The sequence below is a fragment of the Podarcis muralis genome, chromosome 3 (assembly GCF_964188315.1).
Source record: "Podarcis muralis chromosome 3, rPodMur119.hap1.1, whole genome shotgun sequence".
NCBI classification, from domain to species: Eukaryota; Metazoa; Chordata; class Lepidosauria; order Squamata; family Lacertidae; genus Podarcis; species Podarcis muralis.
In genome coordinates, this window is record NC_135657.1 from 28,323,809 (window position 1) to 28,351,756 (window position 27,948).

General features: G+C 41.3%; 1 protein-coding gene and 2 long non-coding RNA genes across 3 annotated transcripts in view; 1 reads left to right on the plus strand and 2 right to left on the minus strand.

Annotated features, from left to right (window-relative positions):
• LOC114594665 (uncharacterized) overlaps positions 1-27,948 on the plus strand; it is a 68,405-nt gene that overhangs the window by 17,752 nt on the left and 22,705 nt on the right. The window contains exons 2-3 of the long non-coding RNA XR_003706042.2: positions 21,713-21,842; positions 23,240-23,311. This is a non-coding gene — a long non-coding RNA (uncharacterized LOC114594665). The remainder of the gene's footprint in view (positions 1-21,712; positions 21,843-23,239; positions 23,312-27,948) is intronic.
• Positions 1,051-17,190, minus strand: LOC144324881 (uncharacterized). The gene is made up of 3 exons (XR_003706043.2): positions 13,384-17,190; positions 9,952-10,021; positions 1,051-1,325 (listed from the first exon to the last, which is right to left on the minus strand). It is a non-coding gene; the product is annotated as an uncharacterized LOC144324881 (long non-coding RNA).
• The window catches only part of GPATCH2 (G-patch domain containing 2), a 100,560-nt gene continuing 91,927 nt past the window's right edge, over positions 19,316-27,948 (minus strand). Inside the window, exon 11 of the mRNA XM_028724622.2 lies at positions 19,316-20,722. Within this exon, the coding sequence (XP_028580455.1) occupies positions 20,553-20,722 (170 nt within the window). The 3' untranslated portion in view covers positions 19,316-20,552. The remainder of the gene's footprint in view (positions 20,723-27,948) is intronic.

The window sequence follows — 27,948 nt, forward strand, 5'->3', positions numbered from 1 at the left end:
CTAAAGAGCTGCACACTCTTGCTTCATAGGCCAGTTCTATAACATTCCCCTTTGCTGAAGCGTATTCAGTGTGTGTGGGGTTTGTTTTTAGTTCCCTCTAATTCCTTCCTCATTTAAACAAGGCAAATCTGGTACTGCTTATTTGCTGTGCGGCATTACAGTACTGGTGTTTTCACCAGGCTGTACTTGGCTTTTAACTAAGGTCATTTGGAAATGGTCTTCAACACCCAGCTCCTTTGCTTTTTAATGCTTGCCAATTTAGCGTTGTATTCAAAGTGATTAATTAGTTTGTGGTGAAGGTTTATTAGGTAATCTTTCTGTCAATCAACATTCAGTGTGATCTCAGTGCTGAGCAGAGAACATCAAGTGATTTTATGAAGATGGGGGAAATGATGTTTTCATTGCATACAAAAACGGAGACACATGCAGTGGTGGAGGGTGGGGGGCGAAATCACATGAAAGGCTCAGAAAGGATTTTCCTCCTTTAGAATCATGAGAAAAGGAACATTTGTTTTCTGTTTGTATTAAGTTGACCTTCCACAAGATTTTATCCATCTGATTTTCAATTGGTTTATACTTTGTACATGAACAGACAAATTCTAACTATAGAAAGCCAGAGTAATTTAGGCCAACGTAATTTACTCCAGTGGAAGGTATCCCTATTCCAGACTTCATTCAGAACCTTCTGGGAGGGGCTGGCTGAGCTGGTGGGAGAGTGAGGGCCTAGGTTTTGAGGATTGGGCCCTAGGTAACATGACCAAGGTGTACATGAGTCTCTCTTTCCACCCCCACCCTGCCCCCAGAACACCCCTTTGGGGGACTTAATCCCCTGTAAATTACACAAACCTAAATTGCACTGGCTCAGCCGAGATGAGAGACTTATGTCAGTGAATCCCCCCGCTCAAAAAAACAACAAAACTTATTTCATGTGAGACTTTCCACTTTTGAATTTTCTCCTAAGCCATATTGACTAGTGATACTAGGAAATAATAATGATAATGATAATAATGAATTATTTTATTATTTATATGCTGCCCATCTGACTGGGTTACTCTGAGTGGCTTCCAACAAATTGAAACACAGTCATACACCAAACATTAAAAACTTCCCTATACAGGGCTGCCTTCCGTTATCTTCTAAAAGTCAGATACCTTCTGCTGTGACTCTGCTTGTGTGTTGTTTGATAATCTGGAGCTATTGATTTGTAGGCACCAGTAGTGCATCTGTGCTCCTACTGTGTTGCACGCTGGTCTAAAGGAGAAAAGTGGGGAGGGATGGTCCTGTCTTTGGACATCCTTGGATCTTCTTCTAGGCAAGCAAAATCCCTGCATGAAGCAAAGAGGTGTGTCATTAGAGAAGGGCTCTTGCTTAGCCATTTTCTGACATTCTACTTTTTTCTATGTGGTGAGTTCTGAATACACGCCAACACAAGAGCATTCAGTCAAGCAGTCTCCTGCCTACAGGATGGCCCAGACTCCATGTAAGCCCCAGACTGTAAACTCATAGGGTGCGTGTAAAGGACAAAACAGAAAAGGGCAGGGAACAGAAATCATCAGATCCAAATGTGTGAGAGTATTCCATAAATACTGCCCCTATATTCATGCTTATTCATGTAAAACAAGCTCCAATGCCCAGTGATATGGGTTGTAATGTTTTCTGTTTTTATTGGAACAATGAATAGATACCAATTGCAAACAAATATTATGCAAGCATGGTAGTTCAAAGTGTTCAGCTTTTGGCTGTTTACTAAATACAATTAAAACACACAGGCTATTTTAGACCACATCAGAAATTTTCTGTTGCATACCACTCTATGCAAATTGCATAGGAAAATTTCCCAAATATTTTCCGATACACATTTTTTCAGGAAAATCACTTCACTGCCAGTGCTTTTAAATGCATATATAGTAGAAATTAACTGGTGATTGTTTTCATCTTCATTCTTGCTAAATTTTTGCCTGCCATGCATAGCAGCCTTGCCAAGAGGGGGGGAAATCAGCAGCTCTAGGTATTTACAATTAGATGACTATTACATTTACCTTTACAAAAGCTTTGTAATAAAAGAAGTGAGTTAACCCACACATGCAGCTTCTAACATTGAATGGGCACATTACTAGAGCAGGAAAAAGCAGGGAAAATATAGAACTAACAGTCTTATTGCTCATATGTATTAAGACCAGGACTGATAAAAGCAAATACATTTTCCTTTTCGGATTCCTTCATAAAGATGTACCACAGACAGCATGTTGTCCCTGGGTAGGCAGGAGATGTTGCTACTCTTTGCATGCCTGTAGTAGATAGATGGTACGTATGGCAATCTAACTGCAACATCCTGCCTGAATATGAACAACAGATTTGTCAGTGTGTGACAGGCTGACAGCCCAGCTCCCAGCTGCTTGTCCACTGTTGTTAAATCAGTACCTTGTCTAAGTGTTCACCAAAGAGGCAATCTGCTTCCTCCATTCGTACAGGCAGGTTGCCAGTTAAAAACAAGTAATGGCTTTAGGCTGCAGTGCCATAATGCATTGAAAAGATGCAATCTAAACCTTTGTGTGCTCCTTAGGCAACACATAGCAGCACTGGAAGTTCAAACTTTTTTTTTCAAAACAACAAAGACAAGTCTAAATGGAATCAATGAAAGGCAACCATGAGAATTTAAAATCAGTGATTTAACTAATCGAGGAAAGAAAGTGCAGTTTGATTTGGAATCGGGGAAAGAGCCATATCTAATGTCAGTAAAGGATGAATTGCATTCTTTGTGAAATGATCATTGTGTATAAAAATTAGTTCTAGTCTGGAATGTGGCATGCTAAGCTTAAACTCGAAAAAAATGTAAAATACAAAGTGGATCATGCAGTTACATTAAATTTGGGTTGACACAAAATTACTTGCTGTTTTCTGTGAACATTTTTTTTTTGCAATGATATAAAGCACTTCTTTTTTCTGGTGCCTTTTGGCAATCCTTGCATAAATGTTCGCTCATTTCTTGAAATTGCTTTCACTTTCAGTGTTGCTCATTTGCCTTCGGTGATGCCAGTTTGAAGCCAAATCTGATTGGCTATGATCATATTTCCTAATGCCCAATGATGTCACTATGTCAGACATAGCAATATAACATTTTTTTGTTTTCCTATTAGGTGGGATCATTCCTGTGCTGAATCTAAGGAAATGAACGGGGGTGGACACGGGGGCGGACTTTGGTATTTCAAATTTCAGCAGCGCCCTGTCTGAGGCCAAAATTTGGCTCCCCAGCACTTCTCATCTGCTCAATTCACTATTTCATAGCTGCGACGCCCTGCAGCGCTCCCTAGGCTTAGTGCCCACTGCAGCAGAATCAGTTGTGCTGCCGTAAATCTGGTGGGCAAGCAGCAGCTAGTGGAGAAAGCAATACTGATGAAGCAATACTCAAAGGGAACAAAAATGGAATGATCATGCAAAGTTTTACCGGAAATTCAGTACTTTCACAATTAAAGTGGGATTTCTCTTCCATGCTTTAACAAGTTTTGATCCAAAAATATCCAGTGCAGATTTTTAAAAAATGTTCTCTCTCTCTTTGGCCTCAAATGCCTTTGCTGAAACTATGCTCACGATAAATTGGGAAAATATAAGTATACAAACCAGTCTCAAAATGTGAGGTGCTACTAAAATTTGTTAGACAAGACCCATTGTGGCAGAACTCCATACGTGGCTGTAGCACGTCAGTCAAAGGCAGCCACAAAGCAGCCCTTGACATAATGATCAATTATTGGAGAACCAAGAAGGATTTACACCATAGATTGCAACATCTCATTCTTAGCAGTTATGGTCCGTTGAGTCATAAATAAGATATATTTAAGAGTCCCTAAGTACACATTTTTACAACAGACCCCGTTGGCTCAGGAGGAGCCACTAAAAGCTATTGAACCAATAATCACCACAGTCTTCATTCAGGTTCACTGTAGATTGTAGGATTTACCATGGCGTTAACAGGTATCCTGGTATTAGCTCCGTGTTCAGTTAGATGGGCATGGCTTAGCTTTCAGATTTGCATCTCCATCATCATTGGAACACTACAAAATACTCTCTTGTGCTACAAGAGATTTTTCATAGTCAGCAATGTAGCATCGGACAAAGAATTTTATTGCTGAATGGTAAAGATGGCCCTCTCTTTATTAATAAATTTTCAGCTGCTATTAATAATAACTATAAAGTCTGGACTTAAGTAACTCACACTCTTCCTTGCCCCAGATACTACAACAATACATTCAGTATTTAAAGTTTTCTTCAATGCTCTGGTTGTTAACAAAGTGATTTAGATGTAAACTCAAATGAAATTCATAAGGCTTCTATGCAATATTTTGCAATAAAAAAAAATCTGTTGAAATTTTCCACAGAAGGAGAACAACTAAAACGAGCATGAGGATGGAGATGCAGCATCTCTTTACTTACGTTTCGATGTAGGGAATAATTTGGCCATTCACTGTAATTAGGTGTTTGCCTTAGAATCAATGTGAATTAAAATTGATTTTGTGTTGTACTTAATTTGTACAATTTAGACCTCCAAATTGTTTCTTTTTAGCCCTTTCTTTCTCTCCACCACCACTCTGGAAATTCCTGGCTTCTGTCCTCCTTCAGCATTTTGATGTAAAGTTTTGAACAGCTGGCAACTTTTCTTGTTGCTTGGATGTTTTATCTACTGAGCTGCTACAGCTGTCCCTGAGTCTACAACTTGCCACTGAGTTATCCCTGTATTTGCTGTGTAAGGCAAGCATCTGTGGAACAGCCAGTAGTGTAACGGAAGAGAAACACAAGAAAACACACTTCTGCCACTTTTCCCAGGCCATTTCTAGTGTTCTTGCTAGCATGTAGAACGGGCAGCTTTCTGTTTTAAAAATTCCAGCCTTCTAGGTAGGAGAGGCACTGAGACTAGGAATAAAAATCTGGAGGGTCCAAGCACAGGGTCCAAAAGGTTACTGGGTTTTCATACATAAACACTGCCAGACCCGACAGAGCAATTGCATGGGCCAGTTGGCAATTGTCATGATGAGTCAAGGGATAGGGAACCTGCAGCCTTTCAGATGCTGTTGGATCCAGCTCCCATCAGCCCCAGTCATCATGGCCAATAGTTAGGGATGCTGGGAGCTGAGTCTGGCAACTTATGGAAGGCTACAGGTTCCCCACTTCAGGTCAAGAAGATCCTAATAGGCTTCAGTTATGGGTGTACATGTGGCAGCCCATCAGTGTGCAAATGGTACTCCTCTTGCATAGCAGTTTCCAAATGGTTGGGCAACTCTGCACATAGAAAGCAATTTTACGTGTGGCGCTTTCCCTCCATTGAAATGATTATGGGAGCTCTTGTTACCAGAGATATATTGGTGTGTGGTGGACTAGAACATTCCTCCCTGACCTGATGCAATCAAAACATTGTTGGACCAGAACTTCCATTATTCCTGACCATTGGCCATGCTGGTTGGGGTTTTTGGGAAATGGAACTCAGAACTTCTGGAGGATACGAGGTTGGGGAAAGCATGCGTATTAACCCCCCCTCCCCCCCAAAAAATGTATGTTCAGAATTCTTATCCATTTTAGTGGATTGCAATCTACAACTGTGTAACCACTTGGAAGCAAGCCCCATTGAACCCAATGAAATTTCTAAGTAGACCTATATAGGATTGTACTCTTAGTTACTGAATGGTTTCACAACACTGTAGTGGAGAAGGCATAATACACAAATATAATATTAAAAGCAAAAAATTGTTCCTGAAATGGTATTTATACCAGATGAAACTCTGATTCACTAAATAACAACTTGCTGGACCGATAATAGTATAATAAGAAATAGGAATATTTTTTTCTTCTGTTTTTCTTCTCAGAAATCCTTTTTATTTTTAAGCAGATAATTTTACTTATAGCTTTACAGCAACCCAGATTTAGAGATAATTTCCTGTGAGCTTGATATTATGAATCCTATTTAAGTATGCTTAAGATCTCTCACTTAGAGTTAAGTGGCAGAAGAAAAGGCAAAATTGTCTTTGCAGATGTTGAGAAGAAATTCATTGCAGGCAATCATCATTTAATATCCAGTGCTGACTTTTTGAACAAGTGCTTTCGCTAAATGATAAATCAAATGAGTTGGCACTAACAATAATCTCTTAGAATATGAATGAGAAAAGCAAGAATATTAAAACAATAGAAACATTAACACACAAAACCCAGCCATTAGGAAAGGAATGGCATTGGGAAAATTAGCTGTTTCTTTTAGTGCATCTTTCTGCAACAATGCCTGGAGCACACACATTCTTAGTGGGATTCTTAGCATGCGCATTCATGCATGTAAATGAGTGTTGTCTGTACAACTCCCCAATTGGCCAATCCAAACCAATAGGTAGGGATATGTGCACTGCTTAGGGGGGGGGGTGGTTCATTTTTTAAATATCTACTAATTAAGTTAGCCAGGATTGGATTCATTGCTTGCTCCTGCCCTTCTATACTAAGCAAATGATTGGTGGGGTTTCAGCATTGCTGTTGTTTTTCATAAAACAACAACAACATACATTTGTTTTCTAGCCCATATCCAAAAACCTAGTAGCACTCATTTTGATAATCCCGCTCTTAAGAGCAACTTGCCTTGCTGACAAATCATGTTTCTTCTGGTGCAAGAGACAGCAATGTGTGTCCCCAAACGGAGGGTGGGATTGTTGGGTGTCCAACGGGGATTAGTGCACATTTCTCTGAGCTGGAATGTGCATAGACTTGCACATATGTGGGCCCCTAGTCAGATTTATATGTTGGATCCAGAACTCTCCATGTTAGGTCTGGCTGGGGCTGATGGGAGTTGTAGTCCTAAACCAGTGTTTCCCAACTGGTGTTCCGCGGCACACTAGTGTGCCGTGAGACGTTGCCTGGTGTGCCGCGGGAAAAATTAAAAAATTCGAAAGATATCTGGAGAGGCGGCCCTCAGGCGAGTTTTAATTTTAATTTTCCTTCTCCCACTTAATGCCCCACGCTCGCCCGAGCAGCTTGCAGTCCTCGGTAACCATGGCGACCCGAGGGAGGGGAGGGAACAGGGAAGTCGAGGGCGACGGCGAGCCGCGATGACGTCAGTGGGCCGCGCCGCCTCGCCCTGGCACGGTGTGAGAGCCCCGGCTAGTGGCGCGAGCTTCAGAATAAGTGGGATCCGCGTGCGCGAGACCAAGATCGCGGGTAAGGAGCTCAGCCCTGGGCAGGAGGAAGCGGGGCCGCGCGTGCGGGCCACATCCCCACAGAGAGCGAGCCTCCCCCGGCCCACCACTCCGGGCAGGTCCACTCGCATGAGGGGGCGGCGATGGCGACGGCCGGCAGCTTGCCTGCAATGCCATCCCTCGAGCAGGCGAGGAGCCCGGAGGCTACCAGATGCGAGTCCTCTTTCCCACCCTGCTCGGGAGTCCAGAGCACTTGGTCGCATTCAGGATCTAGAGTGGGGAAGCGGGGCTTGTGTCTGGGCTGGACACATTGGGCTGCCTGTGCCGCTCGACCTGCGGGGAGAAATCAGGGTGGGAGTCACGACCGTGAGGCAGGGCTGCCAAGTGTGGCAGAAGAGGACACGGCCGTCGCACCTGTCCTTAGGTAGGAGCTTCTTCCGTGTCGACCTGCTGCCCTAAAGTCTTGGCTTTTTTCTTGGCTTTTTGGCGGTTGGCACAGAAGGAAGGCAAGGGGGAGGGGAAAAAATTGAAACTTACACTTTCGTGCGTCCCTCCCGGCGTGACGCTGCGCGCTGACGTCACGGGGCTGTAATGGTGGTGTGCCTCGAGATTTTTTCATGAAACAAGTGTGCCTTTGCCCAAAAAAGGTTGGGAAACACTGTCCTAAACATCTGGAGAGCACCATGTTGACTATCCCAGTCTACGCTGGTGGGCGGTGGCCCAACAAGGTTTCAGGCTCGGGTGTCTCCTAGCCACATCTGAAAATGCCAGGGTTTGAATCTGCAACCATTTGCATCAAAAGCATATGCTGTGTCACTGAACTATGGCGCTTCTCCATGGCAGGGGTTGTGTACACCCTGGCATGGGTATTGACAGGATGTGTGTGTGTTTGTGCAGGAGGAAAGAAAAAAACTGAAGCAGGGAGCAGGCTAACTTCTCAAAAATGAGAACAGTGCCTGGACATCGTGTCTCAAATCTCAGGTTTTACAAATGCTAGAATTTTTTTTTTAAAAAAAGAAAGCAAGCTGGGAATCTGGGGATTATGGTTTATCTGAGGAAGGATTCCCTCTTCCATTAGGATGCCCATGCAGACTGCATTGGCTTCTCAATCAGGCTTTCAGCCCATGTAAAACTCTCTCTCCCTCTCTCTCTCTCTCTCTCTCTCTCTCTCTCTCTCTCTCTCTCTCAAAATGGAACAGCCCTGCTGAATCATCTCAAGGATCCCTCTAGTACCCCATTTCATGTAATGGCTAGCCTGTGGCTTGTAACCTACCATCTGGCATACAACGAGATAGATGTCATTCTGTTGGGTTAGGTGGGTTGGCTACGGTCTGAACAAAACTGGCCTCCCAAAATGTTCTCTCCAAATTGCAAGAGGTGAAATTTGGGTGGTTAGGTAGATTCACCAGATATTCTCTGGTGGGATGTGGGAAGAGTTCTCCAAAAGTTTTTAGATGGCTGAAAAACAAAACTCACAGGAAATTTCTCAGAGAATTCCTTTCCAATGAATTTTGATTAGTTGTGCCAAACATTCTTCCACTTAGTGACACAGTTTGTGTGTTCACTAAATATTCTCTCTGTGTGTTTGTACATGTGTGTGGAAAAGAGTCTGAAAAAGAAAAAGAAAAAAAAACCCCAGATTTGTCACGTAATGTTTAAATCTTTTATTTAAAACCAAAACCCAAAACACCTTGCTTCTGAGAAGGGCTTCTTCTCTTCTTCTTCCTCCTTAAATTTATTTACACTCTGCCTTTGCGCCTGGGTGCTTGGCGCTCTCAGTGCCTAGGCAAGCTAGCAGGGAAGTGGAGGTAGGCAACTAAACGGATGGGAACTGAGCTTATTCCAAGCTGTCCCCACACACCATCACCCAGCCACTGTGATTACGGGACCTCCAGCTAATGCCGGTTGAAATAGGATTCATCTACCAATCCCGTCAGCTTCTGTACATGGTATTGGAGAAGTGTATCACTTTGTCCTTAATCTCAGGCAGCAAGCTTTATGGGACCAGCCCTTCTTTCACTGAATAATAATGCAAATAATCTACTTGCCACCATGTGGTAGTTTCCCCCAGAAAGAGGAAATGAGCCTAGACAACAGCATGGAGGTGTTAAACTCACTGCACTGTTTCCTGTATGTGACAGTATAGTCTAGGCCAGGCCTCAAGAAAAGCCATGTATTGATTTGGTTGTCCAATTCAGGAGGGGGAGCAAGGTTACCTCATTAGCTACACACCGCTTTGGATAAAAGATTTAAAATGATACCAGTCATTTATAATATTCACCTGCATCAACCTCAGGCTTATTATAACTATAATCTAACCTGTAATACCTGACCTAAAACTGTAAATCTTTAAGTGATTACATGGTCAGGGAAGTTCAGGCAGATATAATTTAATCATTTCAGAGCAGATTTAGCTGTAGGCTGGTTGCTTAGGCTGCTGGCACCTAGTCATATTTATGACACATTTAAATAAGAATAGCCAAAAAATGAATCAGACTTGACTTTGATGCAGGTAAGCATTTAGCAACTGCCTAATTGTATTTATCCGTGACAGAATCACAATAGAATGTCTTTATTAGATCTCAGTTCCAGAACATGGTGTACTTCTGCATCTCTCCTGGACCCTGAGCAGACCTGCAGGAATGCTGATGAATTTTGTTGCCGCTAGAGTTTAGAATAATAATAAAACATACTTAATCTGGTCTGGATTTTGCTGAACATGCTCTAAAATAAACCAAATGTGGGGCCATGCTTAATTCAGATGGTCTAAAAATAATAATGCAGGAAGTACCTTGACCCTGTCCTCTGGTTCCACATTTCACGAATATGACTTTTCTTGTTGCAGTTGCTGTCTTGGGTTTCTTTGAGAGGAAGGGTGGGATGTAAATTTAATAATAAATAAAAAAGAAAGATTTTACTTTATGTTATTTTATTGAAAATTCTTATATTTGTTAAGATTTCTTCTATTTTATATGTTAAGATTCTAATGCGTTATATTAAAAATGACTCCAAAGCAGTTTCTATACAATAATTCAAAAATATTAGCAAAATATAAGATTCAGTTAAAACATCAGCAATAGGCCAACAACAAAAGTTAAAAGGATACAGTTAATATGATGCAGATAGAGACTAATTCCGACAATCCAAAATTCTGATAAATCAGGAAAGGCATGTGACAGGATCCTAACAATGTTGTGGCATTTTGTGCCCTTTAAGCACATGATAGGGAGCTCCACATCTGGGGTGCCACTACAGATAAGGCCCTACAGGTCTCTCCACATGTTGGTGAGACAATGAGCAGAGTCCCTCTCCCAGCCACAGAGCATGGCCTAGCTGATGTGGAGAAATGTAGTGCAGATTCCGCTGGACAGGTGTTACCTGTCAATGCACGGAAGTGACAATCCTCTTGTGGCTGCATTCTGTACTAACATTTCCAGACTGTCTTCAAGGGCAGCTCAATGTAGAGTGCCTTACAGTAGTCTAAATGGAAAGTGATCAAAGCATGCAAAATTTTACTGGAGAGCACAGTAGCTGTTTTTCCTGCTGTGAAGAATAACAATTGTGCAATGTAGTTTAGAGATCCCTAGGTTAATATAGCTCAGGTGGTAAAGTATGTGACTCTTAATCTCAGGGTCATGGGTTTGAGCCCCACAGTGGGCAAAATATTATTGCATTTCAGGCGGGTTGGACTAGATGACTTTCATGGTTCCTTTCAACTCTCAGTGAAGTATACTGTGTGAGGTGTTCATTTTTGCTGGTGCCATCTATCACCACTCCCCCTCCTTCCATTGACAAGGTGCTCCTCCATGGGCTTCTGGTGGGGCTGGGCACCACAAAAACACACACATGCAAACAGTGGCGTAGCGTGCGGGGTGCAGGGGGGGCCGGCCGCAACATCTGGGGTTAGGGTTAGGGGGCGCAAATCCACGGGTTAGGGGGCGCAAATCCACAGGTTAGGGGGTGCAAATTACTTGCCTTGCCCCAGGTGCTGACAACCCACGCTACGCCACTGCATGCAAACCTGCCGTTTTGTGAGAGTCTGGTATGTCAGAAAACATGTATCTCAAAAACACTAGCCATGTTGGCTGTGCTTTACCTTCACAGCTGGAGGCAGCCAGGCTGCCAAATACCAGTTGCTGGAACACAGGAGGAGAGACTGCTATTGTGCTTATCTTCTGTTTGCTGGTTGGCCTGACTACACTGGCTGCCAATTAGTTTCCGCTGTCTGAGACACTTCCTTGAGGCTCGGAGGGTGGCAACTCGAGAACTCGAGGCCTATTCAGTGGTGGCTCCCAGTTTGTGGAATGCTCTCCCCAGGGAGGCTAATCTGGCACCTTCATTACATATCTTTAAGTGCCAGGCAAAAACATTTCTCTATAATCAGGCCTTTGGCTGATCTAACATTTTATGGCCTTTTACTTGCGTTTGTGGGAGAGAGGTTATTGGGTTTTGGGTTTTTGTTTTTGTTTTACTATGTATTTAGTGTTTTCATTTTGTATGTTTATGTTGTGAACCGCCCTGTGATCTTCAGATGAAGTGTGATATTGTACAAATGTAATACATAAAAAATAAAATCATAATAATAACAATAGAGGGAAAAGCTACCATCTCCAGCATGGATGCTGTCTGGGAGCAATAGGAGCTGTTGTCCCAGGACAGACCATGAAGACTATCCAGTGCGTGACAAATCTACTAAGAGCCAGCATGGAATTATTTTGAATCCCATTGTGGTGACCCCTTATTTTATCTTATTTCACTCTCACACTATATTTGTGAGACATCCATCATCCAGTAAGCTTTGTGATAAAGCAGAAACTTAAACGTGGGTCTGGTCGCAACTCTAAAGAAATAGAACTATTAATGCTGGCAACACTGGGTCTCTGAAGGATAGATTCTATGTTTGTAAAGTGATGCTTGTCAGTTAAGAAAATGCTTATTTGAAAAGGCTTGTGAGTAACGTTAGTGCCGATGTGTATTATTTAACCACATGCAATGGTCACTATCGACTGGAGATTCGTTTCAGCAACTGCATGCCCAACTATTTATATTCCTTTAAAGCGGGCATGTGCAGATGTTCCTGGTGGATGGTGCTCCTTATTTATCACCAACAGAAGAGACAGCCCAATATTTCATCTGATGAGCTATTATGGCTTTAGTGAACCATCTCTTAACCAGAAGCCTTTAACACTGTCTGGGGTTGTCTTTAATGCTTTTCACACATTTTCTGAGTTTTAGCATCTGACTTAAGTCTTCTGCTCAAAAGACTGGGCATAAAAACTGGTATAATGGAACCACTATTATTTTTTTTATCACCACCGCCTTTGTTATCGGAGATCTAATGACAACAGCTCTGTCTGCATCTCAAGTGCCCGCCTTGCGCAGGGGACAGAGGCTCTTTCTGTGAGCCTTTAATGTCAAATGTTGAGCTGCTTCCAGAAATAATGCACTTTTAGCAATGGTAAGCCCGATATTTTTAAGAGGGCCACTGGAACAATATTGCTTAAAACATTATTTTAGGAGACTGGGAGAGGGTGGGTGGAATCCCTACTCCCCCCCCCCCCCAATCCCCTTTGTTTTAAATACCTTCCTTGTTACAAATTTGCTAGTTATGAAAAAGAGTGAGGAAAAATGCTATTTGCTTTTGGTAATCGGATTCAGTGGCATCTAATCCTATATCGTATTTATGGCTGTGCTAGCTATTCAAAATTAAAATGAACCTTTCATCCATGTGTATCATAAATGGGCATTTATCAGGATTATATGATTTTGCAATCCATCTGAATATGTAACCGGAATTTGTTTTCTTTCCGTTTCACTATGTAATTACCATGCGACAATAACAAAAGTGACATGTTTGAAGAACAGATAAAATGCTGTAAATTGGCCAGTAATGGTGATATTTCCTCATCTTCTGAAAAACCCATTTATTCTCTCTCTCGACAAATCAAGGCATTGTCAGCCCGCACTCATCTTGTGGCCGGAGGGGCCCTACCAATTTCTAGATGTAAGTGAATACTGGAATGCAGATGAGGCCTACTAACTAAGGCTTTCAACTCAGGCAGCTGGTCTTAGCTTGCCTCAATTTCTAAATCATCCATAATGGGGCCAGGACCTCCGAAGCACTAAAAAGAGCGAGCTGACATGCTGGACAAACTGTTAATTTTTTCCCCTGAAGAAGCTGCTATATTGCACATCTGTCACTGCTATGCAGACAATTACTCACAGAGTGGAAAAAAATCTGCTGCTTGTTTCTAGTGTAGTTGTTAACTGACATAATGGCGAAATACAATGGTTTAGGAGAGGCATAGAGAGGGTTTCCCTCCTCCCTTTTAAAAAATTCTCCTCAGTTGTTGTTTTTTCCATTTTGAATGCTTCTGTATTCTGGAACATTCCACATATGTAAAAGCCCAACACCAAGGCTATGAAGCAATAGTCACAGAGCTGGTTAAAAATGTTTGGGGTTATCAACCTCAGCTTTCCCTCTCTCCTCTAAACATTCGCATCATGCAATAGTCATGATTGGCGGTTTTTAAAATAACTGTATAGTTTATAAAAGGCACTTCCACATACAAAGCTTTGAAATTCCAATTGACAGAGGGTATTTACTGTAAAAGACATCTTTTGTCAATAATCTCCTTAATTTGAGATAACTGCTAAATCTTTATTACATAAGTGGATATTTTTATTGTACTTAAAAATAGGTTGGTATTTAAAAATTGAGCAGGGTAATAAATAATCTAGCCATGTTATTCCTCCACCCCACTCACATAGCTAATGGGGAGAGATTAGGGTTTGAATAGTCCTGTACACATGGGAGAAATGAACTTATAGGAGATAATATGGCAATTTGAATGTGAGATAACTGTGGGAATCTTCCATTCAGTTGTTCACTGCTTTCAACAGGAAGGAAGGTGGGGAAGAAGAACTGATGGTGCCAAGAGATGGGGAGAATCCCGTTCCTGTTCCTGATCTCTCCCCAAAGTTAATAACAAGGAAATGGGCTAAAAGGCCAGAAACACTGGAAAGATGTGCTATATTTAAAATAACCGCTCAGCCCTAATGCCTCCCCCCCAAAAAAAAAATCTACTTCACAGGGTTATGGGATAACTTCACAGGGATAACTTTGTATGTTTCTCTGAGCTCTCAGTGGAGGAAGGGAAGATAAAAATGTAATGGTGTATAACATCTATGTGTGATGTCTGCATGTTCGTTTTACAATTAAAAATTAGAACATTGTGCAGCTGGAAGCAAAGCCCTGCCTGACAAAAGCCAGCACAGCTGTAAAGGTCTTGCTCCATTTGGACTGAAATCAGAATTTCACTCTGGTTCTCATTCTGAGTTAAGTGGGAAGTTAATGTGGCTAATGCTGCCGCTGATGTATTATCAGTTAGGTACAGTGCGGGTATTTCACAGATATGGGGAAACTGCCCCCCCCCCCAGTGTTGTCGGACTGCATCTCCCATTGGCCATCCCTAATCATTGGCCACTCTGGCTGGAACTGAGAGGAAATGGATTCAAGCGAAAACTGGAGGGCTACAGGATACCCACCCCTGCTTTTAAGGGGTGTTGGGCAAAGGTGGGCAGCCAGGTGTTGGAGTAGAATGACCACCATCCTTGACCAATGACCATGTTAGCTTGAGGCTTGTGGGAGTTGCAGTCCGACAACAACTGGAGGACACCACATTGGCTACTCCTGGTGTAAGGGGCTGGAGCATATGGCTCCACAGACTACTACCAAGCAACTCATGGTTAACCATGGCAATCCACAGTAAAGCAATCAGCCTTTGGCACCAGCCCAGCTCTTGTCCAACTTATAAAGAACTGAAGGCTATTCTTGTAAGCTACCCTGTGTACTATTGCAACACTGCCTATCTGTCAAGTCAGAGCTCAGCTTGGGTAGTCACATGATTAATAATAGAAAGTTAACCAAGATGGGAATGATAGAGAAATATCCCCTAGTACAGGCATCCCCAACCTTCGGCCCTCCAGATGTTTTGGACTACAATTCCCATCATCCCTGACCACTGGTCCTTTTAGCTAGGGATCAAGGGAGTTGTAGACCAAGCATCTCGAGAGCTGCAGGTTGGGGGTGCCTGCCTTAGTAGTTAATAACCAGAATGAAATAGGGGGAATCAGTGCTTTTTTTCTTAAAAAAATGTTTAGGGGTACTCTCATTTTCCTACTCATATTGAAATACTGCCCCTCAATGAGGCCAAACTTAGATTCACAAAATGTTTAGGGGTATGTGTACTCCTGCGTCTCCCCCCCCCCGAAAAAAAAGCACTGGGGAGAATGTTGGTGTATTGGTTCTGTGTTACCTTTGCCCTATAAGCCAACTGTAGCACTCTAAGAATTACTTATGCTTTCAGAGATTCTGCCAGTTTTCATTTACTATGTATTAATGTGGCTCATGATTAGCCTCTTGGTGAGTTGCTGCTCCTACGACATAGCCTAAGATGAGAAACAGGAAAACAGTTTAGAAATGGCTCACCTGTTGATTTAGGCAAGGGTTGAATGTAGGAGGGAAGAGATCAGTGTGATTCCTTCTTATATCCACAGCTACAGTTTTCTAACCAGAATGCACAGGCAAAAATGCACCTACATTTGTTCCAACTACAACGAAACACAAACATTTCCCTGAAAAAGTTGACAAGGAATCGAGTCTCATTGTTCCGCTGCAAATGCAGCGATGTCTGAATCAGGGGGATGATTTATGCTGTCTGACAATTCAAAGACAGGAGACAACTCTAATGTACAGATAAAACCAAAAGTGGCAATAGTAGATCATCACACTGACAGTTAATGGGACTGACTCGCTGGAGAGAAATCTGGATCTACTTAAAATGTCAGGTGTGTAAAGTAATGAGTCTGTGCTTAGTAGGAGACCTCCAGAAGGAGCCTTCATGGTCCACTCGTCAGTTGAATATATATTACGGCAAACCTGTTAAATCAATGAGTATTTAATACCTAATGACTTGGGTTTTTTTTTCTTTGAAAAAGACTCATTCTTACCCCTAAGGCAACTTGTGTGATTCTAACAGATCAAAAATTTCTTAGAATGCAATCAATGTTATTGGATGGATTAATATAACAACAAAACTATAGTCAGATTTCATCTATTTGAAATAAGTCAGTGGATAAAGAAATGAATGACCAATTGCCAAATGCTGCAACCTTTTCCAAATTGTAGGAACTCTGCATGGGAGTATTTTTAAATGACAGGAACTCTAGGTGAGAAAACTAGTGAGATTCTTGGGACTAGTCAATGCATCCTTATTATCATGCGGATGCACTTGAATCAGTCATTGAAGGGTGCCCAACCACCACCAGAAATAGGTCTTATTGCTGGCATGAAAACTCCCCCTTCCACATGGAAGAAGCATGTGGTACTGAACATTATGGCGACACAGAGGATGCTTCAAGCATTCTCTCATGGGGTAAAAATAATGCGCAGCCAAGGTTTTAGTTGCACACCCCAGTCTTCACCACAATTCTCAGAGGAATAACATAAATCAGGGGTTTCCAAACTGGTGGCCTGTGGCATGTCTGTGAAGAACATTTATAATTTTAATTCTATGGAATTCGAATTGCAATGCAGTAAATACGTACAATAGAAGTAAAAGAAGCTATAAAAATGCAATTAAAATGATGCAGCAACTAGCATAACATATTAGAATTGCTATGACAGGCAGAGAAATTGTTAAGTGGCCTGCCATGAGCCTCAGCACTTTTCAAGTGATTCATGAAAAACAAGTTTGGGAAGTGCTGGCATAAACTAAAACATTGGCTACTGATGGTTATAACCCTAAAATGTAATAGTGTGGATTTTAACTTTTTCTAAGCCACCTGGAGACCCACTTCTGATTCAGCTACATTAGTCAAAAAACAGCATTTTAAATGTGTTATAAACATGCAGCACCAGATGGTGCTATAGAGCACAAAACCTTTCTATGCGATTTCCCCCTTTTGTTATAATGATTTGATTTGTGACTTATAGCATCCCCCCCTTTGTGTAGATCCACCCCTATATGTTGACTATACCTCTTTACCCTTTAACATTTAAGGCATTTTGTTTTGTGCCCCCCCCCCCCAAGTACAATTTATAATGTTCTGTTCTGGCTGCTGGTCACAGTTTTGAAACTTTAATTTCAGTGTGGATGTCGAGTCACTTTCTGCTAATTCAACTTCAGGTTTTTTAAAATAAAAAACACATACTGAATTTTAAAAGGCAAAATGGGAAGGGCAAATGGTAGAAAACAAGCTTATTAAACAATGATCCCTCTACAGCAGAACATATTTGTATGCCTGTAGTTTTTCATTTTAATCACAAAGTGGAGATACAGTGCTACATGCACACACAAAAGTCAGGTTGATTATATATTAAATGCACATACAGTACTTTCATTAAAGCTGCATGTATGTACAGTAATCTAGTATTACTTGGATAACAAATTAATCAAGTCTACTATATGCCTAAATTATTACCCATCAGCCACCAAGGCTCCAGAGGATGTCAATTTATTATTACTCGACCAAAGAGAAAACGCCTGCTTAACTCTTCCATGTGGAAGCATCAAAAATACCTATGCTAGCATTTTAACACTGAGCATTGCAGCTTTGAATCAAAGGTAGGTATTTGCCTTGCAATAAATTATTCTAAAATCTAAATTACAACCCAGCTCTTAATTCTTGAAGTTTTATGACTAAATCTCTAAACCACCCTCCTTTCCTCAGTTACACTGCAATGGTTGATCCCTAGATCTACTTACCTAAAATCACATTGCAAAAGGAAGCACAATTTGTTTGGGAGGGAAGCTACAAATTGTAGCACACTCTAGGGACATTTTTATAGTAGGATCACCATGTTACAGAATTCACTTTATGAATTACTGTGGCAAAGGCCATATTCCGGTAGCAGACAGAGCCAGACACCCACTCAGAGCGATTTCTTAATAACTGCACTCATATTTACCTTCCATTTTATTCACATAACTTTTTAAAATAAATATACATATTTATAAAAAGCTCTCCAACTCCCTTTCTTTATTTTGCCTGTGCAGAAGGCAAAACTCAGTAATACCAGAAGAATGCAAACAAGGTTCAATAAATAGCTGAACAATAATTCCTTCTTTTCAGCTTTTTGAAGTCTCAAGCTTCAAAATGTATTTGCACTCTCAAAATCATATGCATTTTTGCATACTTTTTGCATATTTGCAAGGAACAGAAAAGAGGAAGGACCTGAACATCAAAGCCTTTCTCACCTCACTGAGCAGCTGATCGTCGGAAGGGGACCAGGGAGTTGGATGAAATTTGGTTCATGCCCAGGGTTCCCAACCTGAATTCGATCAAAGAGCAGTTGATGACAAAAGTCTTTGCCTGAGACACTGAGCAACCAATCAGAATAGATAATTCCGACCTTAGCAAACAAATACTGTCACCTGAATCCTATATATTTTCCCTTAACTCCTGCTTCTTCCTCTTAGTTACTTGGGACCTTTGTCTTTGGCCACTGCCTCATCGTAACCCTTGCCATAACTGCTTCCTCCCTTTCCTTCCTTTCTACTGAAAACCAGTTAATTGCCCATTCATATGATGGCTAGGTGCAATGCAGTAGCAGCTAATATATTACTGATACTACAGTGCCCAGGCAATGGCAGTTTCCAGGTTACAGTTTGTTACTTACTTGAAGCCATTGAGAATTGAGTATTCCCCTATTCCTTATGTTTTGAGCATGGCAAAAAAAGAAAGAAAGCAGAATTCAGAAATTGGATTGGATTTTATTATTTAAGAGTACCTGTTTTTTTCAGTCACAAAAGCTGGTGTTATCTCTGCTGATTTTCTCCTCCACCCCCCCCAGGCACATCTGGAAGATCCTTTGAAACTCAAGAGTGGCTCTTTGAGGGCAAAGTGGGTGGCAATGGGAATGGAGGAGCAGGAAAACTCAATAGTTTAAGTGGAACTCTGCTTGCAGTTCTCTGGATCTCACTCATTGTGTTTGGTAGGGAATGTTATTATGCCAATGATAGCAGGTGGTGGGAAGTGTGACATCTGAATACAGCCTTATGCTGGCAGCCGTATATGAATTCTGAAGTGATTACTTTAGGGTACAGGTATGATTAAGCCAAGCTAACACAGTCATTGAAATAAACCTCCAGTCCAGTGATAGAAGGACTCTTTAATGAGATTGGTGTCAGCACAAAAGCAAGCCAAAATATTAAGTGTGAAATTCTGGCTGTTGATAAAATTAAAGCACTTCCTGTTAGACTGTTTCAAATCCTTTCACCTTCTTTCAAGAATATGTGCCTGAGAAGCCTCCACCCTGGCCCACCTTTGTCACCACCATGTTTTGTTTCTTTCCAGTTAAGAAATATCTCCCAAATTAGAACTATAATTCAGAGACTCCAATGTCCCATTTTAAATCCACTTAGCTAACAACGGGTCGGGATACACATTCACAGTGATTGGATAAATGACAGCAGTACAATTGGTTTAAAAACTTTGCTTTTAAAATGACACCACCTAAGATGCAACAACCAATTAAAATTGTACTCAAAAGGTGTGTGTATTAGGGTGAGAGAGAGGAGGGTGGAGTTACATGCGGCAACTCCTGGAAAAATAAAGCTTGCCATTTGTCATGCGTTTGCCATGCAAAATTGCATGCTGGGAAGCAAGATGTGCTTTATGTTGGCTCATCTGCAAATATTGTATATCAAATTAGATATAAAATTAAACTGGCCTGAAATGAGGCAGAGTCATGAGCAGCCCTGCCCATGAAGGCTGTATCTGGCTGCCACTGAGGCAGAGATGCAATCTTTTAGAAAGGTGAACTCTGTCACTCCTTCTTTCCTCACTAGAGTGCTGTTAAAGCAGCTCCGCATCTATGCTGCCTTGATGAACAATCTACCAAGACCTTTTTGGAATGGAAGGGAGATGTGCAGCAATGTCTAATACTATACTGCATCTGCACCATCTTATTAAGTAACACAGCAGCTTTCCATTATAATTGAAACTAGCAAAAGTGGCCTGTTCTATGAAAGGGTTGAGAAAGAAAAACTCAGGTGCGCCTGTGCAGTTGGCTAGTCTTTAAAGGGATGGGGGGAATGAATCCAATCAGTTCTTGGAAATTTTGACAATATAAATGGTCAAGACCACAGAAAATAAAAAAGTACAATTAAAAAGATTAGCACCATTACAGAGTTAGGGTTCAAACATCAGGACTGCCCTAATGGCTGGTCCCTTGCAGCTTTTAATAGAAAACATTGAGGCTTCTGTATTCAAAAGTGACGGTAAGAATCACTGGATATTTCTGAGAACAGCTGAATGTTTTTAGTTATTTCAAAGTTGAAAGGTTGGTCGTCGTCTTGTCTGAACAGCAGCTGGAGTGCCTTTCGGTTAGCTGAATCCAAGTCCAAGTCCTTTTGGCCTCTGGATTGCTCGGATTGGTTCGGCTATCCCTTTGCCTTCTGGTCCAAGGCCTGTGCCAGGTGTCCAGCCCATACTTTGGAGCATCCTATTGCCAATGTTGCTATCTGAGATCGGTTGAGCATTTTCACCTACAAACCCTGAGATTAAAAGAAATACACAGCATTAATCAGGATGGCCATATGCAGAAGAGCAGGATAATCTCCCCGTAAGCCTTAAACCTTCTTATTCTCCTAATTTATCTAATAGGTTGCTAGAACAGGATGTCTTTGTGCACATCGACCTCAAGGTTGCATGTTGATCTGAGAATGTTACAGGCTAATTTCCCTTATTTGAAAGAGAAAAAAAGAATTATATAAATGCTTAACACCATGCATAATAACGTGTGTTGGAAATTACATTCCAGCATGACTCAAAGGTGGCAAGAACCATAGAAATGAAAACAGGGGAACCTGGTTGCATTAATCAATGTTAAAGTTTTGCTCTGCTCCCTTAAACTGCACATTTGTCACTAAAATCTTTGCAGTCTATATAATATTAAGTATTATGTGGTGATACTATTGGAGAGGCCACAGTCATAAAAATCTAATGTGTGCTAACTACCAGCTACTTCAGCCTGTGTCACACCCATCTGTGGCTATGGTGGCACATGAGAGAACACAGCTCACGGTGGCACTGGAGTCAGGCTGCCATGTAGATATTTGGATTAGGGTTCTCTCATTTTGTCCTTTCCCACTTTCTGTGAGTTGTGCTGAGGTGTTGGAGGACAGAGCTGTGCATGTGCCACATGTCCTGTCCTGAATCTTCTAAGATACCCTCAGGTGCGATTGAGGACACTATCCTTTTTGCCTGATTTGAAATAAGGTGCAAATGTCAGTCCGCTCGGCTCCTGCATAAGAAAAGTGGGTTGCTGCCATCTTGTCCTGTGCCTCAGGCAGCAAATTGTCCTGGGCTGGTCCTGGGCAGAATGGAAATAGGTGAGGAAGCCTAACAAGCTCAGCTTAACAAAGCTGTTGTGAGTCTCTCTTCGCTGAAAGTTGGATACAAATGTATAACAATGAATACAAGAGAGTTAAAACAAGGGTCTGGAAAAGTGAAAGTCTTATAATTGCTCTTTTTAACATTAACAGAAACCAGCATTCTATAAGGAATAGAGAGCTGAACACCCTGTTCTTCAAAATGTGCAACTTTATATAGTGGTGTTACTATTCTTGATGCCAGCCCCTCAGTGGAAAGTACGCAATTTTCTGTGACTGACAGGTAATTGGAAGAGTTTTGTTTTTAACTGATACTTAAGTACTTTAATATACAATATAATGAAATTTTCCTCCTCAACATAGGATATAATTATCAGAATTTGAAACTCCATGCATTTTGTTCCATTCAGCACCTATAAATATACAAGCCAAAAAGCAGCTTTGCTAATTGCATGCCAAGACTACTTACTGTTGCTCCTACCGTACTGCAAGCCCACCTGATCAAGTGCTGGATTTTTATGTGGATTCGCACTTGCTTTAACCCTAGCCTCAGCTATTAGAGCTCACTGAGTGGTTTTCAACAAGCCACCCACCCTCACAGCATAACCTTCCTTACACGATTGTTTTAAACACAAAATGAGATATGCTAGGGATATAAAAGCGTACGTCACAGTGCAAAGGGTTACAGAAGGAAAACAGGTTGGTGGGAGGTATCCGATTGTGTGTGTCCACTGGGAGAGCCACGTTCTGCTCACGCAACAGGCTTTTCCCTTCCTCTCCTACCTTCTGCAGCCCCCACTCTCATTACATCTGCTTTGGAGGGTTGGGACATATTTGTGAGCGGGGGTGGGGACAAAAGGCAGGAGAGGAAACTTGTGCAACACTGGGTATCATTCAATGTTTTTAATGATAACGTGTTTAAAGGCAGGCGCTGCAACTCTCCAACGCTTTGACTTTAACCCCAAAGGTGCAGTCTTCCATTGTCTCTTGAGACTGACAGAGGCCAACTACAGTTCAAAAGCACTTTTCAGTGGATCAAAGCCTGCTGTCATTGCATACTTACTAAAGGATAAGAAAACTAGTTAATTTGCCACCACTTGTAGCACAAGTGCAGATGGAATGCTGCCTTATTGTTTGGTATTCGCTGTTTGGTGTTTGGGAGCATCGCATGGGATCATGTGCTCCACTTTGCTCATGTGGGCATTCCCACTTCAGTTTTGGTCAGTGCACTATGTCTGATGGCACCAAATCATTGTTAGCACCAGATCATTTTGTAACTGATGGTTGCAAACTATGGTTTGACACAATGGCTACCAAAAAATATCAGTGCAGTTTGGACATAATGCTATGTCAACGTTTAAAAGAAAGGAGACAAATGTTTAAGTGAGAGAAGGGACTTGGAGAAGCACCTGGTACTTGATGTGTTGTTCCTAATCACCAAACTATGTTCTGGTGATGGGGCAGAATTGCATCTGCACTAGGCCTTTTTAAGTTTGCCTTTTTTTAAAAAAAAAAAAGGCAAGCTATATGCAATATTTCATTGTTTGTGGAAAACTCTGAAGCCTCAATTTGAGAATGACTTTCTGTAGTGATTTAGCAAATTGCAGGCATTCTAATTGGCTTATTTTGAACATTGCCTTCTATTTGAGGCAACAATTACTGTAACCTTATTTCTTGCAGTTTTTCCTGTGTCACCTAAAACAGAGAGAGAACAACCACATGCAAAATTTATTGGTGCTCATTGGTTGAAAGGTAAGGAACTAAAAACTACTTTTCCTGTACTTTATATTTATCGACTAATTAAAGCAACTACTTGGAACATCACAATTAAAAGAATTAACTTCCCAAGGGGCTGTTTCTAGCATGTGGCCCCAGAAACAACTGGGGGCAACTTTCTAACCACGTTGAGGATTATAAATACAGTAGCAGGGTTTTTTCTCCATCTATAAGAAAAGTAGCTATGCAAACAGCCTGAGAAAGGCAGAGAATCTCCAACTGTTTCAGCAGGAAAGACTTCGTGACAATCTCTGCAAGACCAGAGTTAATACTGCTCATTAATAATAGGCTGCTGCACCAGTGGCACAAAGCTTTTTCTGCTGTTTAAGGACTGCAATGTCTGATTGCTACCAGAACAAACAGTGTCAGTGGGCAGCTCACTGCAGTTGTTGCCACAAACACAGTAAACGGAACACACTTGCTTGGCCAGTGACTTTCATTGGTAGAGCAAAAGCTTCAGAATTTCCAGGGAAATCACAGTAAGCCAAAATGTACAGTCTTGTAGTTCTACCAGTGCATATTTTCACAATTCCTGGAGATACTCCTTATGCATGTAAATGTTTTAGAGACTTAATATAAAGCCCATAAAAGAAAAAGGGCAATAAAGTTTGTATATAGTAAATCAAGGCACTCCTTTGAAAAAAAAAAAACAAAGCTTGCAATTAAATTTTTATTTCAAAATAATATTTATGATGTCATTAAAGGTAGATTTCTATGAAAATTAAGCCATGTAATTTTTCTCAACAGCTGTTGGAACAGGTACATTCTGGTTAAGCAGAGCACTAGCATTCAGTGCCATACCCTTGATTTTACAGGGATTGCCATGAATTAATTTAATTCCATCTGTAAGCTAAAAATCAGATCAGAGGTCTAATGCTGCTGCAGGCTTCACATCTGTTTAATCATTTTGGGATACAACAGCTTGCCGAAGTTCAGGTTTTACATTTGCTTAAGAATTTCAGTAGGGCCCTCAAAGCACAAAAGAACCGCAGAAACTTTGCCTATATTTTAACATGCACATCTTGCAGCTTTTGAACTTTATTTTTATAGAGGGTTTTTTTAATAAAAAAAAAACCCAAAAACAATGCCAGAAGTGGCCTTGATTAAATAAACAATTTCTTGCTTAATCTGTGTGAACATTAATTGCTAGCACTGTGACTGAAACACATTATTTCCTGTTCATGCTCATAAGAAAACTGATGTCACTTCCCCTTTAACATGAGTTTAATGTTGCAAATCCAGGTATACTTACCAAGATGTAAGTCTCAGTGAACTCTGTTGGAATGTGCTGCTTTTGATAAGCCAAAAAACAGCAGCTATGTTAACAGAAATCGAGAAGCACACTACTTAGAAAAAAATGCCACACAGAATACGTTTAAGATACATAGACATGGGCAAAATGCCGTTCTCATGGACCACAAATACTGATTGAGACTAGAGCGTCTTTTGGGGGGGGGATCAGATCTCTTTATTTATGCAGATACTTAAGTGGTGGAAGCTTTATCTGCGGTTGACCTGTACATTCTATTTTTAACCTATTTTTTGTGGGGGAGTTCTATCTATTGATGTACGAACTCTTGTTTGATTAATATCATGCATTCATTTATTTTAAATCACTGAATGCATTAAATCTGAATAAAATGATACATGAATAAAACAATTAGTTGTAGAAGAAAAATGTTCTCTTTTTAGATGATACCTGTATGTGTCATAGCAGGCATATTAGAAAAGTGTTCCCTCCTGTGTTGAGAGAGAAAAGAGATTGTCTGTTCTCATATGACAATTCAAATCTACACTTTTTGAAGTACTTAAAAATATTAAGTACTAAAAGTATTAATAATAAATTACCACTCTAAAATAAACTATTTCCAATTAACTAGGAGCATTTTTAGTCATTCTCTTAAAAACCAGCTTATTCTTAATCTTACCTCACAGTCAGTCTCACTGAACTCAGTGAAACTTACTTCTGAGCAGATATGCACAGGATTGTACCATCATAGAGCAATACTTTGGATGTCTACTCAGAAGTAAATCCCATTGTGCTCAATGGTGCTATTCAGTATGCATAGGGCTGCAGCCTAAACAGTGCAGCACTAAATTTTGGGCCTGGAACCACCAGGTATGAAACGTAAGTGGTTTAGAAATAAAACATGACATGGAAATGTATGTGCGTAGGACTCTCCAAATAGTTCCAATTAAATGATTTTGGATTAAACACAATGTAATATTCCTTACCCTGCATTTTTAGTAATATCTGCATGTAAAAGTGGAGCAGTCTGATCATTTCCTAAGAAGGCACTATTTCATACTGAAGATTTATTTTTGTTTTTGCTAAAACTGAGGCCGTCTTGGTTCTCTCTTCCCTTTTATAAGATTAACACATGTGAATTTAACAAGTTTGCTGCAGCAGGACACCCCACAACTATTATTTTCTTTTCCAGCACTCCTGGCAGCCCTAAATCCTTTAAGTCCTTTCCAAGAAGGATCTCTTTTTTGCTTGGGCAATTTTTACACTACGTGGCCTGATAACCCTGACCCCCTATCCTGGATCTCACTATCGCAGCAGAGTGAGTCTTTTCTACCTTAAATTCCCAAGGAGCACCGTGGATGGTAATTCACTTGAGTAATTGGCTCAAGAGATGAAAATCTTGTATCTGCCTCTCTTAGCCACTAATCTATCCAGCTGACTGCAAGCCTAATTGGCAGCTTGTTTAGTAATTTGGCTCCTAAAGTGTTGTATTGATGTTGGATAAACAGCCAATGGAAAACAGGGAGATACATGCTGCTTCGCTTTATAACCTAGTGCACCTTTCCCCCTGTTCTCTGAAGGCATTTAATATTCAGAGTATTCCTTTCACTTCTCTATTTGTGGCTGCTAAACCAGCCTGCAAAATGTAAAGGTCTGAAACCGCTTGATGCAGGAAAGATGTGCTGTAACAGTGCTGCTCTCGAAACCACAAGCCGTCTTGATCCATGATTTTTTCCTAAGGGTTTCCCTAGAGCAAATAAATCAGTAAGAATAATTCTTTCTTTCTTTTTTTTTTAAAAAAGCTAATGTTTATATAGATAAAAAAATCACTACCAGTAACCAAACCAAAGTCATCCAGTTAACTATGCTGAACTTGCACAGTATTGAGGAATAATGCAGCTCAATGCTTTCGAGTTGACACAAATGGCCTCTTTCGTGGTATTCAGATTGTTGGTATACGCAGATGCTCACATGCCTGCTGGGATGGTTTACACAGGTGCGAAGGCTTTTGCTCAGTGGAACTTCAGTAAGGGAGAGTTAGGCCCATGAGGCTTGAAGTGGGCAACATGCAATCACACCAACGCTGCTAAATACACTGTATGCTCTGCTTCGCCATCTGCACTCCTAGAAAGTGAACGCTGAGACCTTTTGTTTGAATGCTAGTCTATATGTTTCAATGCAAAATCAATGGTAAGACCTAAATAGCACCTTTAAGCACAAGCAAGGGTTCCCCTCAGTGTATGGCCACAATTCAAGTGGCAGAGCACATATTTCGTAAGTAGAACCCCCCCCCCCGGCAAAGATCAGGTAGTAAAGCTGGAAACAACCTCTGCCTGAGATATTCGAGATGCAGTCAACACTGGGCCAGATAAAACAATGGCCTGACTTGGTATAAGGCACCTTCATGCATTCAGAGGTTCTCCCTTTATCTTCTGCTAGCATCTTCTCAATCTTCTCTAAAGAGCATTTCTGACTTCCTCCCATGAGCAGCTTTTAAGAAGCACTTTGGGAAGAGTGGGGTTTACAAGGTTGGTGCTGCTTATTCATGATACAGCACTGTGTACTGGGGCTTATCGTAGAATTGTGGAGTTGGAAGGGACTACAAGGATCATCTAGTCCAACTCCCTGCAATGCAGAAATCTCTTTGCCCAACATGAGGCTTGAACCCACAACCCTGAGATTAAGAGTCTCATGTTTAGCTACTGAGCTATTGAACCCACCTTTTCACCTGACAAGACTAGAGGCGGCTTACAGATAAAAACAGCAGCCAAGCCTGTTCATCTTTATGGTCCAGCTCTCAAAGATGAGAGCTGGACCATAAAGAAGGCTGATCGCCGAAGAATTGATGCTTTTGAATTATGGTGCTGGAGGAGACTCTTGAGAGTTCCATGGACAGCAAGAAGATCAAACCTATCCATTCTTAAGTAAATCAGTCTTGAGTGCTCCCTGGAAGGACAGATCCTGAAGCTGAGGCTCCAATACTTTGGCCACCTCATGAGAAGAGAAGACTCCCTGGAAAAGACCCTGATGTTGGGAAAGATGGAGGGCACAAGGAGAAGGGGACGACAGAGGACGAGATGTCTGGACAGTGTTCTCGAAGCTACCAGCATGAGTTTGACCAAACTGCGGGAGGCAGTGGAAGACAGGAGTGCCTGGCGTGCTCTGGTCCACGGGGTCATGAAGAGTCGGACACAACTAAACGACTAAACAACAACAACAACAAGCCTATTCAGGATACCATATTTCTGAAGTACATAGGAAGAGCCTCCTGGATAAGGCAAAGGCCCATCTAGTCCAACAGCCTGTTCTCACAGTGGCCGACCAGATGCCCATTGGAAACCTCCAAGCAGAAACTAAGCACAAC